This window comes from Astyanax mexicanus, chromosome 3 (genome assembly GCF_023375975.1).
Source record: "Astyanax mexicanus isolate ESR-SI-001 chromosome 3, AstMex3_surface, whole genome shotgun sequence".
Taxonomy (NCBI): Eukaryota; Metazoa; Chordata; class Actinopteri; order Characiformes; family Acestrorhamphidae; genus Astyanax; species Astyanax mexicanus.
Window position 1 is genome coordinate 10,538,624 of NC_064410.1, and position 17,736 is coordinate 10,556,359.

The window sequence follows — 17,736 nt, forward strand, 5'->3', positions numbered from 1 at the left end:
GGATGCTGATAAACATTAAAATTTAATGCTGAAATACTTTGTATTATGTTCTTTAACAAAGACATACCTATGGTATGGCATATTAATAAATGTTTAAATTATTTGTTTTTAATATTTTAATGAAGAAACAAGTTTTATTGTTAATTTGAAATTATTTCACTCTGACAAACACACACACACACAGACAGATTTTCTACGTTTACATACTTTCAAACAAAAAGTTACTGTTTCTAGGGGCGCCGAGTGGTCCACGGGTCTAAAGCGAGTTTGCAGGTTCGAATCCCCACTCATGCAGCTTTGCAATCAAGCTGCCGGCGCTCAGAGGGAGCAAAATTGGCCCTGCTCCCTCCGGGTGGGTAGATGGCCATCTTTCCCCACATCACTCCTAGGGTGATGTCCACAGCACAGGGCGTCTGTGAGCTGATGTACCTGAACCGAGTCACTGCACTTTCCTCCGAGCGTTAGCTTAAATAGAGGCGGTGGATGACTTCACATGTATCAGAGGAAGCATGTGTTAGTCTTCACCCTCCTGGTGTGTTGGGGCATTACAAGTGATAGGGGGGAGTCCTAATGAGTGGGTTGGGTAATTGGCTGTGTAAATTGGGGAGAAAATGGAATAAAATTTAAATAAAATTATATATTTGAAAAAAAAATTAAGTTTTTTTTTCTTTACAGCTAAAATAACAAAGATGCAGAGCTTTTAGACCTCAAAACAATGCAAAGAAAACAAGTTAATATTCATAAAGTTTTAGGAGTTCAGAAATCAAGATTTGGTTGAATGACCTTGGTTTTGTGGCATAGAGTTATCCAAAAGCAGCGTGTAAGACTGGTGGAGGAGAACATGCCAATATGCATGAAAAACAGGGTTATTGTACCAAATACTTATTTTTGAAAAAGGTATGAAGATTAACTTTTTTTTCATTATTTGAGATCTGAAAGCTCTGCATCTTTATTTTATTTCAGACATTTCTCCTTTTTTGCAAATAAATGCTCTAAATGACAATATATTTATTTGGAATTTGGGAGAAATTTTGTCTGTAGTTTATAGAATAAAACAAGAATGTTCGTTTTACTCAAACATAAACTGATTCAGAAACTAAAGTGATCTCTTATTTTTTTTCCAGAGCTGTATGTGCATGTGTGAGTGAAATAATTTTAAATGAACAATAAAACTTCTTTATTCATTAAAATATAAAATTATTTCATTTATAATTATATATTACATATATACTTATATATTACATTAATATAAGTATACAAATATATAATATAATTAAAATACGTATATAAATAATAAGTCTGTGCTTTTGTGCAAATTGAAAAGAATAAGAAGTGGAGACTCTGCCCCCTGGCGCATCTGCTGCTCTACTGCAGCCTGTCCATTTCCACCCAGGCCACCGCCCCCTGCTGGCTGTGGATGGTGTTGCGCACGGCGGTCAGGAGCTCCTCGGTGCAGCTCCACATGTTGGGCTCCACTGTGCAGCACAGCAACGGCAGAGTCTCCAACTGCAGCTCCTCAGCCTGCAGCTCCAACATCAGCTCATCCTCACCCCCACACAACAACAATTTACTGCACAGAGAGAGAGAGAGAGAGAGAGAGAGAGACAGAGACAGAGAGAGAGACAGAGAGAGAGATGATAAATGTGCTGTAATTTTTAATGTAATTGGGAGTATTATTTAAAAAAGTTAAAATATTTATTAATCTAATTGGTAATATAATGGCAATATACAGGGGTTGGACAATAAAACTGAAACACCTGTTTTTAGACCACAATAATTTATTGTCTCAATGGACAGTTCTGGTGGAAACAGGAGAGTTGAGGTGCACATTAAATTCTGCCGTGATTTTGGCAGCTGTGGTTTTATGTTTTTTGGATACAATCCGGGTTAGCACCCAAACATCCCTTTCAGACAGCTTCCTCTTACAGCGTCCACAGTTAATCCTGTTGGATGTGGTTGGTTCTTCTTGGTGGTATGCTGACATTACCCTGGACACCGTGGCTCTTGATGCATCACAGAGACATGCTGTCTTGGTCACAGATGCGCCAGAAAGACGTGCACCAACAATTTGTTCTCTTTTGAACTCTGGTATGTTCATAATGTTGTGTGCATTGCAATATTTTGAGCAAAACTGTGCTCTTACCCTGCTAATTAAACCTTCACACTCTTAATCTTGCAATTAATGAAGATTGGACACCAGGCTGCTCCAATTTAGCCATGAAACCTCCCACACTAAAATGACAGGTGTTTCAGTTTCATTGTCCAACCCCTGTAATTGGTAATGTAAAGGTAATGTATTTTCAAATGTAATTGTGTATGTTTTGCGATGGTAATGTGATTGGTAATGTAACTAGTAGTGGAATTATTAATGTAATTTTTAGTGTAATTGTTAAGGTAATTGTTAAGGTAAGGTGTTTGTAATGTAAAGGGTCATTGTTTTCTATTGTAATTGTTTTGTCATGGTATTGTGCTAGGGAATGTAATTGGCATTGTTATTTTTAATGTAATTGGTAATGTAATTGTATTGTAATCTTACCGGAACTTCCTGCCCTTCTTGTCTTTGGGTTTGATATGGATGACGATGGGATACAGACCCTGCCTCAGGAGACCCTCAACACTGCTCAGTCCCAACTCCAACAGACAGTGCTTGTCCTGACACACACACACACACACGTAAACAGATAAACCAAAATATAGATATTTAAAAGTAATATTTGTATTCATATTTAATGTGTCGTGGGCTTATGTGTATAACTGTGTGTGTGTGTGTGTGTGTACCTGGTTTATAACCTCCTGAATGTTCTGCAGTCTGATTCCCAGGGTTTGGTCTGATGTTGAATAATCGAGCAGGAACACACTCTTATCCTGCTGCTCACACACTGAGATCGGCTCTGCAGGAGAAATCAGCAATAACATGACGCTATAAAGATCATTATTATACTCTACCACTCAAAAGTTTGGGATCATTGTGAAATTTTCTTGTTTTCAATGAAAACACACTTGAGACAAGGAAATATAGCACATAATAAGAATATGCAGGCATGTATGACAAAGTAAAAAATAGTGATTTTAATGGATGTGCTGCCAGATACTTTAGGGGATAGGGAAATTTAAAAGCCAAGATTTTATCCTTGCAGCAAAATATAAAATAAAAGGACAATAAATTCCTACTGGCCATCTCCCAGGATACCACTTGTGAAAAGACTTTAATCTTTATATGTAAAATTTGATGCTATTTAGCATTGTGGGAGCATTTAGAAATACAACTTGACAATGAAATTGATTACAGTAAAATAATCAGTGATTTATTTTTCAAATTTATATCCTATTTTCTCCCCAATTTACAGGGTCAATTACACAACCCACTTATTAAGACTCCCCCTATCACTAGTGATGCCCCAACACCAGGAGGGTGAAGACTAGCAGATGCCTCCTCCAGTACATGTAAAGTCAGCCAACGCCACTTTTCGAACTGCTGCTGACATAGCATCGCCAAGTGGCGACTCGGAGGAAAGCGCAGCGACTCGGTTCTGATACATCAGCTCACAGACACTTTGTGCTGATCAACATCACCCTTTGGAGTGAAGTGTCGAGAAAGCGCCATCTACCCACCCAGAGAGAGCAAGGCCAATTGTGCTCTCTCAGGACTCCGGCAGCCGATGGCAAGCTACATGAATAGGATTCGAACCGGTGATGTCCTTATCATAGTGGCAGCGTTCAGCCTGCTGGGCCACTCTGAGCCCCCATCTGATGTGATTTCACACCATGCTTTATGGAACATCTCCCACAACTAGGCTTAGCTTAATTCAGTCTTTCTCCGTAACATACACTCAAGCTCCTCCCACAACAGCTAGAGCTGTCCACAGTGTATAGTATAAGTGTAGTACTTATTGTGGTAGATTTCCTTCTTTAAGGTCCATTACACTCTTTATAAAGCTTAATTTTACCACCTCCAAAGCATCCCCAGACCATCACACTGCCTCCACCATGGTTGACAGATGGCAATAAGGATTGGTCATGCATCTTTTCATTGGTTCTGAGCCTCACAAATATGTTCTTCTGTTTGATCCAAAGACCTCAAACTTGGACTCATCTGACCACAACTCCTTCTTCCAATCTCCCAGTTCCCAATTGCTTTTTTCCCTTTGGCCCATAACAGTCTTTTCTTTTTAGTGTCTTTTCTTTTTCAGTGTGAAATATGGCGTTTTCTTGGCAATGCTGCCATTAAATCCAGCATCCTGAAGTTACCCCATCATGGGGAATGTTGACAATAGTCAGCATACAAACTTTAACCTATTATAATATAATAAAACTAGTACAAATTACATTAGAAATACTCATTTTTTTCAGTGACAAATGTGCATTATTTATTTTTTATTTCTCTTCAACAATTGTGTCTGTCTCTGTCACATCTTGTGTCCCAGAAGCAGTTCAGGAGCTGCTGGGCCTGAACAGGTTCTCCTGAATGATGTGGTAAAACTCTCTCTGCTTTGTCCAAATACTTCTATTAAACATTAACATTTTCTGTCCATGTTCCTCAGTTTTATCTGATCTTTAGTTCAGAGCTTCAGTAAATATCAGTCAAGCTGAGTAGCATCTGCATCCACATGAGTTACAGATCAAGCAACGGTAGCAAAAGAAAATTCATTCTTTTGTGTGTGTGTGTGTGTGTGTGTGTGTGTGTGTGTTTACCTGGCTGGCAGGTGTTAAAGTGCAGTCCGGACTCTGCAGGCTGCAGTAATCGCTCTATGAGTCGGCGGGAGAGCAGAGAGGGAGAAAACACCACAGGTCGTTTACAATCAACCTCCACAGGCTGCACCAAACTGTAGGGGATCAACTGATCCTCATGTCCTACACACAAACACAAACACAAAAACACACATTATTCCAGACAACAAAATTCCCCTGCTGGAGAGGACAGTATGGGGGTGGTGAGTGGTCAGAGAGTGAACAGTGAGAGGATGGAGAGTGAACAGTGAGAGGACGGAGAGTGATCAGTGAGAGGACGGAGAGTGAACAGTGAGAGGACGGAGAGTGAACAGAGAGAGGACGGAGAGTGAACAGTGAGAGGATGGAGAGTGAACAGTGAGAGGATGGAGAGTGAACAGTGAGAGGACGGAGAGTGAACAGTGAGAGGACGGAGAGTGAACAGAGAGAGGACGGAGAGTGAACAGTGAGAGGATGGAGAGTGAACAGTGAGAGGACGGAGAGTGAACAGTGAGAGGATGGAGAGTGAACAGTGAGAGGATGGAGAGTGAACAGTGAGAGGACGGAGAGTGAACAGTTAGAGGACGGAGAGTGAACAGTGAGAGGACGGAGAGTGAACAGTGAGAGGATGGAGAGTGAACAGTGAGAGGATGGAGAGTGAACAGTGAGAGGACGGAGAGTGAACAGTTAGAGGACGGAGAGTGAACAGTGAGAGGACGGAGAGTGAACAGTGAGAGGATGGAGAGTGAACAGTGAGAGGACGGAGAGTGAACAGTGAGAGGACAGAGAGTGAACAGAGAGAGGACAAAGAGTGAACAGTGAGAGGACGGGGAGTGAACAGAGAGAGGACAAAGAGTGAACAGAGAGAGGACAAAGAGTGAACAGTGAGAGGACAAAGAGTGAACAGAGAGAGGACAAAGAGTGAACAGTGAGAGGAAGGAGAGTGAACAGTGAGAGGAAGGAGAGTGAACAGTGAGAGGAAGGAGAGTGAACAGAGAGAGGACAAAGAGTGAACAGAGAGAGGACAAAGAGTGAACAGTGAGAGGACGGAGAGTGAACAGTGAGAGGACGGAGAGTGAACAGTGAGAGGACGAAGAGTGAACAGTGAGAGGACGAAGAGTGAACAGTGAGAGGATGGAGAGTGAACAGTGAGAGGACGGAGAGTGAACAGTGAGAGGACGGAGAGTGAACAGTGAGAGGACGGAGAGTGAACAGTGAGAGGATGGAGAGTGATCAGTGAGAGGATGGAGAGTGATCAGTGAGAGGACGGAGAGTGATCAGTGAGAGGATGGAGAGTGATCAGTGAGAGGATGGAGAGTGATCAGTAAATGGACAGTGCTCACGGTTACTAAGTGTGTAGAGTAGCGGGGAGAAGGAGCCATTCTTGCGGCAGCTCGTAGACGCTGGTTTCACCAACCGCATACGCTCAGGAGTCTTCCTATGAAACTGTGCACACACATACACACACACACACACACACAGGCACACAATCACACACACACGTGTCAGAAACCATTTCTTGCAGCAAAGGACTCACTGGCCACTTTAATTAAAGTAGGGTTGCAATGATTAGTTGACATACAGGGGTTGGACCATAAAACTGAAACACCTGGTTTTAGACCACAATACGGACAGTTCTGCTGCAAACAGGAGAGTTAAGATGCACATTGAATTCTGCCGTGATTTGATCAGCCGTGGTTTTATGTTCTTTGGATACAATCCGGGTTAGCACCCAAACATCCCTTTCAGACAGCTTCCTCTTGCAGTGTCCACAGTTAATCCTGTTGGATGTGGCTCGTCCTTCTTAATGGAATGCTGACATTACCCTGGATACTGTGGCTCTTGATTCATCACAAAGACTTGTTGTCTTGGTCACAGATGCGCCAGCAAGATGTGCACCAACAATTTGTCCTCTTTTGAACTCTGGTGTGTCACCCATAATGTTGTGTGCATTGCAATATTAATATTTTTAGCAAAACTGTGCTCTTACCCTGCTAATTGAACCTTCACACTCTGCTCTTACTGATGCAATAATGTGCAATTAATGAAGACTGGCCACCAGGTTGGTTCCATTTTGCCATTTAGTTTCAGTTTCATTGTCCAACCCCTGTATATGACATTGTTAATTATAAACATTTGTTAAAATGCAATGAGTTTCATTGGTCATTATTTAAAGTTGCTATGGGAACTTGTTATGGTATGTTGAAGCAGAGACTGGAGAACAGGTTAACATTCAAAGGTGTGCAGACTGTAGGTGAGGTAAATCATTCACTGGAACAGAAGCTGTGCTCACAGGAAGCAGAGGTTGGGGGGGGGGGGGTGGCAGATATAATTTGTTGACTAAGCAAGTAATAAAAAAAATAAAGGATTAAAAATTAAAAGATTAGTCAACTACTAAAATACTCATTTTAGAAACACCTACATTTCTACTTCCGTTCATGAGCCACGTTATTAGTAGCTGGTTGTTCTAGTGAGAAAAGAGGATGACTGAATTATATATAACTGTTTGAGAGGGATGGATGGATGGATGGATGGATGAAAATATAGTAAAATCTTACCTTTTTCTTGCTGTCTTTATGCTCCAGTGTCATCGTCTGCAGCCTCACCAACATCAGCTGCTGTGCCCTAACACATACAACCACACACACAGAGAGTGAGGTATGAAGGTTTGCTCCATTGTCCTCTAATGTGAAGGGCAGTAAGTGTGTGTAAGTGTGTGTGTGAGTGTTGTACCTGTTATAGTTTGGCACAGCTCCAGCCTGCAGCGCTCTGGCGGAGTGTGTGTCGACCCGTGTGCAGCGCCACTGGTACCTCCCGTTGTATCGAGTGTCCGTCACGTGCAGGATGTCATTACAGCTCAGGCGCAGGCAGGGTGGGTCACCGTGTGGACAGAGGTCCAGGTTCACACGCACGTAAAAAGAGTCAGCACCCGTGAAGGAGGGAGAGGAGAGCTCACTGTTCAAACGAGAGTAACCTGAGAGAGAGAGAGAGAGAGAAAGAGAGAGAAACAGTTTACACTTGGCTGTTTCATCCATTTGTAAGAATAAGGTTCATATCTGATTTCACAAGTGTTGGTCTATTGGAAAATTCTGTACAGTCATAACTTCACTTCACATAACTCACTAATTTGGAATAATCGCTCCATCACAGTTAAAAACAAATCCTTGTATATTGAGGACTAGATGGAAAAAGGTATTTGGTCTGTATTACATTTAGTTAACAGTAATGGCTCTCTGTTGTCTTACAATGCTTTATGTCATCAGTATAATTTTAAAACAAACCAGAAAAAAACATTTAAATCCATTATTAATGTTATTCCTAAATCTTTTTTGGGTTTAATTGTTTAATTGTGCTTTTAAGGACTCCAAACTTTTTGATAAGGTAATCCGGCACTACTCCTGTATCCCACTCTTACATTTGTCAAATTTCCCCACTACAATCAATTCAGAAGTCGCGTACCAGACACCTCAAATAACCAATTGTTCCAAAAGCCAAAGAAGTCCACTTTAAAACCTTAAATGGAATTCACAATGGTAATAAGCCTTGGAATTAAATAAAGGCATTGAAATAAACAATAGAAATAAACCACAATGGAAATAAGCCTTAGTGCTTTATTGTGTTTTAGTCCTTAATGATTTGAAGTGCATAAATTTGTTGTCTGTGTATGTACTTTTTGAGTCATTAAATAAATTCAATTCAATTCAATTTAATCTATCCTTACAGCCACTTTATTCAAGGTTGGTTTGGTATTGAAACACATATCTGTGTTTGTTGTGATGATACTGAAAAAACTGAGCATTCATTTTTTCAATGCATATATGTTGAAACACTCTGGTCTGATATGTTTAATTGGTTATCTTCCAAAGTTCCTTTTCTTAAAATGTATATAATTTATGGAATTGTAAAAAAAATGTTGGAAAACCATTTAATTCTATATATGGACAATTACAATGATGACTTTCTCATCCACTCTGATACCAGACTGATACATGGTAAAAACGCCCACCTACTTTGTTCTTCAATAGAATATTATAATTTAAAATCAAGACACTAGCTGCCCTCCTTCCCCCCCGCCCCCTTTTTTTATATTGGTGCACCTATCCTTTGTTCATGCACCCATCCTTTCTTCAATGTGTAGTAGTATTTTTATTTGTGCCGTATTGTATGTAAATTGCACATTTCTCTGTATGTATGTCTGTTCGTTATTCAATTAAATAAAATGTCTTCTGTCTGTGTTATAAGGCCTGTACACAGCTGCTTGGCCATGGAAACCCATTTCATGAAGTTCTCTACACTCTACTGTTCTACAGCTAATCTAAAGTCTGCATGAAGTTTGGAGTTCAGTAGTAGTGGACTCTGCAGAAAGTTGTAGATCTCTGTGCACTATGCTCTCTGAGCCGCTTTTGTTACCTGTTGCTTCTATTTTGTTCTAACAGCACTGACAGCGGACTGTGGAATATTTAGTGTGGTAGAGAGAAAGACTCACCCTCCTCATTAAGCTTGTATTTCAGAGAAGATGGTTCAGTCCACCACTGCAGAGAGAAATGAGCCACTTCCCCTGTACACTGACTCAGATCAACCCGTCCACCATCAAACAGCTCCTGCTCCAGCTACAGCACACAGAGAAACACCAGATTAAAGCATATAGACCACAGTATGGATTTTAAAACTAGCACACAAATTACATCACAGAGATTAGCACAAGCACAGAATGCAGTAAAGAGAATAACACCAGCACACAAGTTACAATATAAAAATTAAACTAGCACACAGGCTACAGAACAGAGATTAACACCAGAACACAGATTAAAGTATATATAATAAAAGTACAGATATTAAAACTAGCACACAGATTACAGCACAGAGAACACAGTAAAGATAACAACACCAGCACACAAATTACAGTTTAAAGATTACAGTGTGGAGTTTAACACCAGCACACAAATTACAGTTTAAAGATTACAGTGTGGAGTTTAACACCAGCACACAAATTACAGTTTAAAGATTACAGTGTGGAGTTTAACACCAGCACACAAATTACAGTAGGGAGAATAACACTACAACATTGGTTGCAGTATAGAGATTAACAACAGCACCCTCAATTCAGTACAGCAACTACAGTATAGAGAACTGTATAGAGAGTATCACAATATTAAACAATGCAGGACCTGTGATAGGAGCAGGGCTGGTGACATCATGGGTCCGGCATTGTTTAATATTGCGATATATATTTCCTGGGAAAAAAAATTCAATATCATGCAGTCCTACTATAATCTGTGTGCTGTGAAGTGTGTTCTGGTGTGAGATCCAGACCAACCGAGAGCTAAATCAGCACTTTAATGTCAGCCAAGCACTCAAAAATCGAGAAAAACAGCAAAACAACAATAATCAAGCATTTAAATGGCTTTTAAAAAGGTAAATATACAGTAAAAGTTTTATCCAGGATTAAAATTCGTGATTAAAAACATTGCCACATGACGTGTTTGTAGGTAACATCGCACGTTCTGCAATGTGACTATTGCACATTGTGATGACGATGCTTAAATGATATATTGTGCAGCCCTAGACTATAGTATATGAATTATTATTATATTGATGCACACATACTATAGAACACGTTCTTGCTTTATCTTACCTGCAGAAGCTCACTGCCCTCTCTGAGACCAGCTTTATCTGCCGGTGAACCCGCCCTCACCGTCTGCACAAATATTCCAAGCCGGTTGCCCCCCACAATAGTGATGTCATTAGCCAGGCCCACGTTCTTGGGTGGAGAGGGGGGTGAGGGGACGACAGGCAGGGGCTCTGAACTGAGAGACAGAGAGAGAATATGAACTGCATTCTAATGATAAGCCTGCATCCAGCATCCTAGCCTTGTTATACTGTCACACATGTAACCAACTGAGAGTGTGTGTGTGTGTGTACTCACAGTAGTAAAGGTTTGCTGGCTTCTGAATGATTTTCCAGATCAGGAGGGAAAATCTGAGATGATAGAGAAGCGCAGGACACCCACAGAGACGACTCAGAATCATCTACACACACACACACACACACACACATACACACACACACACACACACACACTACAGTTAGATTACAATTGCACAAAAAAGATATATAACCTATATTTCCAAAAGTATTCGTTCACCTGCAATGAGTTTGGTGATGTAAAGCTTGGATGAAGCTGCTTGGCCACAGAAACCCATTCTATAATTCTCTCTACTCTCTACTGTTCTTAATCTAATCTGCAGCTACATGATGTTAGGAGGTGTGTAGTGATGTGGTGAATCTGCAGACATTGGTGAACTCTGTGCACTATACTCCTCAGCATCCGCTGACCCCGCTCTGTTATGTTACACTGACAGGGCACAGAGTCGCTGTTGTTCCCAGTCACTTCCACTGTGTTATAATATCACTGACAGTTGGCTGTGAAATATTTATTAGTGAAAAAAATATTTACAACTGGATTTGTTGCACAGGTGCTGCATCCAATCACTGTATCACACTGGAATTCACTGAGCTTCTGAAAGCGACTTATTCTTTCACTAATGTTTGTAGAAGCAGGTGCTTAGTTATACACATTTACACACCTGTAGCCATGGAAGTGACTGGAACATGAGTTCAATAAATTCAATGGGTGAGTGAATACTTGTTAATACAGTGTATCTTAACAATGTGTCTATGTAAGTGTGTGTGTGTGTGTCTGTCACACCTGTAACAGTGTCAGTCTCATCACTGCCCCAAGAGTCCATATCAAACCTGAAACACAGTAAACACATCCTGTCACACACTGACACACTGATTGGCAGGATCAAAAATAGGAAGATTTTACAGTAAAAGTAGACATTGTTTTAAAATATACTTTGGGTTTATTATCAAAAATTTATATTAACTGCTGCTAAAAATCTTAACAAAAAGTCAGGTTTCATTCTTTTTCCTAAAAGCACACCATCGTAAAAAGTGCTTTCAGTAGTGCATTGTGTTCCAGAGTGTGCTGTTTGAGACACAGCCATTTAATTTCTTAACATTTAATTTATTTTTATATATTTTTATTATTTCATTTCAGCAGTATGCCACAAAATAAAAAACCCAGGAAACGTTTTTTAAAAAAGAGAGGGGTAAACGTAAGTATACAACAGAATTGACATGCCAATACATAATAATAATAATAATAATAACAACAACAATAACCAAATCTGTTATATGTTTTAAAATATTAGCTGATAACTGATCGTTTTTTGTCATATATGTATATTTCAGTAAATGTAATGTGGAGTAACATGTTTAAGTTGTAAAGTCACCTTTAGGATTTAACAAACAATAAACAGAAGTACAGAAAAATGTGTATTTTGTTTATTTGTGATTAACTGTAATCACGCAAATGTTGTTCTAAGTCACTATATAGCTTTAATTCATATTATTTCATTAATTCATATGTGTTGCTCCCAATGTCAAACATGCTCCTACATCTTTGGACACACTAATACCCTCATTTGTAGATGCGTGTGTGTGTGTGTGTGTGTGTGTGTGTGTCTCTTACTCAGTGTTGACTCTGCGGATCATGGAGTTTGTGCAGGGGGGAAACGGGAAAATGGACAGCCTGTTTATGTCCTTTGCAGTGTCACACTGCTACACACACACAGACACACACACACACACACACACACACACACACACACACACACACACACACACACACACACACGACAACTTAATACAACAGCTTCACCTATTTAAAAATGTTCAGATGTGTAAAAAGAGAAGATTTGAGTAGATTTGGTGTAAAACACTAGATAATATAACTCAGTCAGAATAGAGTAGAGTGGTGAGGAATAGAAGCGTGTTTTGTGTATGTGTGTGTGTGTGTGTGTGTGTGTTGGTTTGGCTACTGACCGGACTGAAGATATTATCCTCAGAGTTGGAGAATGAGTCTGAAACACACACACACACACACACACACAAACACAGACAAAATATTGTTTAAAAAAAGGGTTTTGATTAGGGTTGTGCCATATCGTATCAGATCACCTACCCCTAATTATCACATCATGGTACTACTGTTTTGCTGTTTTTAGCAAAAAAAAAAAAAAAATCACACTGTTCTCATTTCCTATTATATCTACTATCTACTAGAGACAGATTATATCTGTCCAGTATCATTTATTTTACTTTAATTCTGGATATATGGAGATATTTGGAGTGCATTATTATTAGTATCATAACATTCTGAATCATTGCCTTCTGTTACAAATCTGATAAATTCTTGTATTTTTTAAATATCTCAGTTAGGGGTGTGCCATATCATATCATATGCAATAAAAATAAAACATTTGTCATATTTTAATTTTGTTGCAGTAGTATATTTATTAAAATAATTTGTGCTTAAGTGTTTTGTCATATCGCCAAAAATATTGTTATCGCAAAAATATCATGAAATATTTTGTATTATTTTAGGGCCATATCGCCCACCCCTAGTTTCGATTAGATCAAGGGTGTCCAAACTACGGCCCACGGGTCGGGTATTTTAGAAGTAGAATGAAAGTTGTCCCGCTGTTAAGCAGGTTTTTATAATGTGAGATTCAAAGTTTGAACGCTAGGTGTCAGAAACGGGCCAAAGAGTCTAAAAGCATAGAGAGTGCGCATTTCTAGTGCAGAAAAACGGGGCAAAAGAGTCTAAAAGCGGAGAGAGTGCGCATTCCTAGTGCAGAAAAACAGGACAGAGTCTAAAAGCAGAGAGAGTGCGCATTCCTAGTGCAGAAAAACAGGACAGAGTCTAAAAGCAGAGAGAGTGCGCATTCCTAGTGCAGAAAAACAGGACAGAGTCTAAAAGCAGAGAGTGCGCATTTCTAGCGCAGAAAAACGGGGCCAAAGAGTCTAAAAGCGGAGAGATGAAATATGAAATGAAATAATCAGGTAAAAAGTATTATTTAAAGTGGTATATTTTATTATTTGTTTTATTACAGAGTCTGTGGCCCGTGACTTCAAATATATTTCTCCTTATGGCCCCCAACAAAAAAAGTTTGGACACCCCTGGATTAGATCATAAGTGGGAGCAGATGTGTTTCAACAAGAAGAAAGTAAAACATGCAGAACACCAACCTAACTGAACCTCTCTGAACACACCTGAGAACACCTGATTATAGACCAATAAACATCTGTTCTCTTTAAAACCCACCTACAGAATCCTCACACTGACGTGCTCAACAAAAAATAGTGTGTTAAGTTTGAACAAGCTTGACAGAATCCTGGAAAAACCCAAACCCCAATCCAACCCTACTGAGAGACTGTAGCTCTGTAGACTGCAGGAGTTTTGAACATAGTGATTTGTGAGTGTTAGTTTGAAACGCTAGATAATCTATAAAAAAGTATATAAAAGTATATACTGTAGGTTTTAATGATTTTCAGGAGAAGACTGACTCTCTTACCTTCTGACTGTTCACTGTACTGGCCAGTAGAGGGCGACTGCATATAAGAGAAATAATAAAAGTACTTCAGCCATAAATAAACTAAGAATAAGAATAAATAAAATTAGAAAGAAAGGGGAAAGTTATTATTCATTGTATGTTTGTGTGTGTGTGTGTGTGTGTGTGTGTGTACCATGCAGAGTATCTGGTGTGTGCCGTTGTGGTGGTTTAGGCTGAGAGAACAGCAGGGTCCAAAACACTGATCCTCACTGAGCAGAGAGAACTCAGACTAGAGAAAGAGAGAGAGAGAGAGAGAGAGAGAGAGAAAGAGCAGTTTAAGGCAGTGCTAAACAACAAAACCACACTTTTAAAACAACAGAACATAATAAAAAATTGCTTCACATTATCATAAATAATATTATAATAATAATTATGTTTTTTTTTTTTATTACTTTAACAACCTCGAAGCACGCAAAAGACATATAGTAATTCTCTTAATTAATCATGAGTGTGTTTTGGGCATAACATAAAATAAACCAATCAGCGTGTCACTTACCATTCCCTTTAAGAGCTAGGTGCGCGCTGACTTCGGCAGATTGCTATGTTAATGGCGCAGCTACCTGAGATTAGAGTGTACTGCACCTTGTGTATGCGATGCATTAATTTCTGAAGACGTTCTGAATAACCAATTCTTCAGACACAGGATAGCTTGCCAGCCATCATGCATATGTGAACATGTTGTTAACAGCAAGTATGTCTCTTGTAGTGGTGTAATAATGCACTCTGCTCACATTTCGATTCGATTCAAGATACAATTCTAACAATTTTTAGAACAAATATTAAAAGACAAAAAAATTCAAATAAATACTTTTTAATTTTTTTTTTATATCTTAAGGATAGAAACAATGACAAAAGCACCTTGTATAAATGTCCCCTGTACTGGTTTAAGCGTAAAACTACTGTTTACTATTTCTCAATTAATCACTTATTTATTTTGTAAATTTAGAGTAAAATTATCATTGTCAAAGTGGACAGTAACAAATGAAATATAATTTGTTACTCTACATAAGTGAGCATTTTGTGTATCTTTACTAAAGTATTTTCGTAAATTTTTTTGGTAACTTTTCACTTTAATTTGGCTGCATTTAAAAATTCAAACATCTTACTTTTTTGTAAATAAATTTTATTCAGTTTTCAAGCAAGAGAAGCACATATAGGGAAAAAAGAGAAAAAAAATAACAATAGTTCAGTCCTAAATGATTGTTATATTCTAAACAATTTGCTTACGCCCACTGGTTCTTTGGTCTCTGGTGGAATTGTTTGTTCACATGATGCAAATCGTCAAATTATTCTATTGCGATGCATCGAACAATGATGTTCCATTACACCACTAATTTCTACCCTAAGTAAATCTTTTGTGTGTGTAAAAGAACAGTGGTGAGCAGTACTAACCCCATGCCTGCAGGGGGCGCTGCTCTGATCTCGGATTCTCTCGTTTTTCTCCTTCTCTTTCCCCAGTTCTCTCTGCTGCTGCTCCAGACTGCTCTGCAGCTCTGCTATTCTCTTACGCAGACGGTTCTTATCCAGCAGACAGTCTGTAAACTCCAGCTGCAGACTGTCCCGACTGCGCAGAGCCTTAACACACACACACACAAACACACGGATATACTATTTTTTGCATACTTTCAAACAAAAAAGTTATCGTTTTTTTCCTTTATTTGTTCAAAATATGGTTAAAATATCTGTATTGACATTTGAAATGCAGGTGGGTGTGGCCTAAACCTGATGTTTATGGCTGTGACCGAAATGTAAAACCAGAATATGTTTTACATTGCTTAGATGACAGCTTTGCACATCTTGGTTGGATTTTCTAAGTCAGCTTTATGAGGTAAAGTCACCTGGAATTCAGGCTTTCAGTTAACAGCTGTGCTGAAATAGTCAAGAGTTAATTACTTACATTTCTTGTCTCTTAATGTGTTTGAGAGCATCAGTTGTAAAGTAGTGAAGAGGTAGAGTTACAGGTATACAGTGAATAGTTTTATTTGAGTAATGTTCTAATTCATATTATGGCAAGAACTACTCAACTAAGTAAAGAAAAAATACTTTAAGAAATGAAGGTCAGTCAATTTGAAAAATTTGAAGGACTTTGAAAGTATCCTCAAGTGCAGTTGCAAAGACCATCATAAAGTTATAATGAAACTGGCTCTCATCAGGACCGCCCCAGGAAAGTTACCAGCCTCAAAAAACGCAAGTTAACAGCACCTAAATGCTTTAGAGTATTTTGGCTTGTTTAAAACTTTTAAGTTACTACAGGATTCCTTTATATGTTCATCATAGTCTGGATGACTTCAAAACTCATTTAAAATGTAAGAAAAGCAATATCTCACTCTTTTCTACTAGAAAGGCAGAAAGGCACCAATTCATGGGCATTTATTAAGGTGCATTATCAAAATTCCTTGATCTAGAGGGCAAATCACCTTAATGTAGTGTAAGAAGGGGCATTTAATCAAGTTTTCCCAGATGCTCAGTCTCCTTTTTGCCACTCTAGAGGGCATTTTAGTAATCAAAAAATGTATCTGTCTATTCACAGTAATGCGTTTCTATTCGGTTAAGCATGTGTGTGTGTGTGTGTGTGTGTACACATGTGTGTGTTACCTGGTCCCTCTCCCTCTCTAGTTCCATGATCTGATTGAAGTAGGACACACTCCTCTTCTGCTCCGCCTCCCAGTCCAGCTGCAGGGTCTGCATCCTCAGCTGCAGCTGCTCACAGTGAGCCTCCAGCTGCACACACACACATTCACAGGTCAGATGGCTGATCTTGGGTCAGCAGAGGAAAAGGTTCAAGGTGTTCAGTCTGACCTTTTCTCTGGCTGCCTCTGCGCTCTCCAGCTCCGCCTGCAGTCTGAGGACGGTACTGCACAGCTCCTGCCTCTGCTCTGCTGCCTCTCTGCGGTCCTGCTGCAGGATATCCAGCAGAGCCTGAGGGAACACACACAGACACACAATCTTAGTGCACTATTTTAGCGAACGTTCAATTGCACTGGTCAATTGCTCATTAAGCAGCTTAATTGAGGGTGTGTCAGTGTTTCTTTGGAATCGAAAGGATGTTTAAAATACACCTTGCCCAGCTTGAAATGCACAAACGACATGCATTAATTAACTTAATTAATGAGTGTGTTTTTGGCGTGATGTAAAATAAACCAATCAGTGTGCCAGTTGTCATTGCCTTTAAGAGCCAGGTGAGCTTTGACTTTGGCACATTCTTCTCTTAACAGCACAGTGCTTTTGTGCATCTCAGCAGAGGATACTGACCTGTGTGTTCATGCTGTGAAGGTACACCAGCAGCTCATTTAAGGGAACAGCAATGATATCTTATTCTTTATTCTGTTTATTGTTGTAAAAGCTGAATTTGCACACTGAAGCATGTTTATTTGTGTGTGTAACGAGTGAAGGTGTACGCACACTGAGCGTGCACAATGCACACAACATTAAGGCATGACTAAGAAACGATTGGTCAGCAGACTGTTGACTGTTGTCAGGGTTTTAATCAGTCAGTGGTGCACCTGTATTTCCCAGTGCCAAGATAGAAACACGTCAGAAACTTTCATGAACACACCTCACTTCCAGA

General features: G+C 39.4%; 2 protein-coding genes across 2 annotated transcripts in view; one reads left to right on the plus strand and one right to left on the minus strand.

Annotated features, from left to right (window-relative positions):
- Positions 1 to 17,736, plus strand: part of LOC111189911 (GTPase IMAP family member 8-like) — a 213,427-nt gene that overhangs the window by 134,278 nt on the left and 61,413 nt on the right. The window lies entirely within an intron of this gene.
- The window catches only part of LOC125799315 (caspase recruitment domain-containing protein 10-like), a 33,506-nt gene continuing 16,434 nt past the window's right edge, over positions 665 to 17,736 (minus strand). Inside the window, exons 8-25 of the mRNA XM_049475793.1 lie at positions 16,968 to 17,087; positions 16,764 to 16,889; positions 15,561 to 15,743; positions 14,302 to 14,397; positions 14,130 to 14,166; positions 12,598 to 12,635; positions 12,245 to 12,333; positions 11,417 to 11,463; positions 10,634 to 10,736; positions 10,343 to 10,514; positions 9,194 to 9,317; positions 7,441 to 7,681; positions 7,266 to 7,332; positions 6,051 to 6,153; positions 4,693 to 4,851; positions 2,779 to 2,891; positions 2,537 to 2,652; positions 665 to 1,570 (exon numbers count right to left, since the gene is read on the minus strand). Of these exons, the coding sequence (XP_049331750.1) occupies positions 1,366 to 1,570; positions 2,537 to 2,652; positions 2,779 to 2,891; positions 4,693 to 4,851; positions 6,051 to 6,153; positions 7,266 to 7,332; positions 7,441 to 7,681; positions 9,194 to 9,317; positions 10,343 to 10,514; positions 10,634 to 10,736; positions 11,417 to 11,463; positions 12,245 to 12,333; positions 12,598 to 12,635; positions 14,130 to 14,166; positions 14,302 to 14,397; positions 15,561 to 15,743; positions 16,764 to 16,889; positions 16,968 to 17,087 (2,139 nt within the window). The 3' untranslated portion in view covers positions 665 to 1,365. The remainder of the gene's footprint in view (positions 1,571 to 2,536; positions 2,653 to 2,778; positions 2,892 to 4,692; positions 4,852 to 6,050; positions 6,154 to 7,265; positions 7,333 to 7,440; positions 7,682 to 9,193; positions 9,318 to 10,342; positions 10,515 to 10,633; positions 10,737 to 11,416; positions 11,464 to 12,244; positions 12,334 to 12,597; positions 12,636 to 14,129; positions 14,167 to 14,301; positions 14,398 to 15,560; positions 15,744 to 16,763; positions 16,890 to 16,967; positions 17,088 to 17,736) is intronic.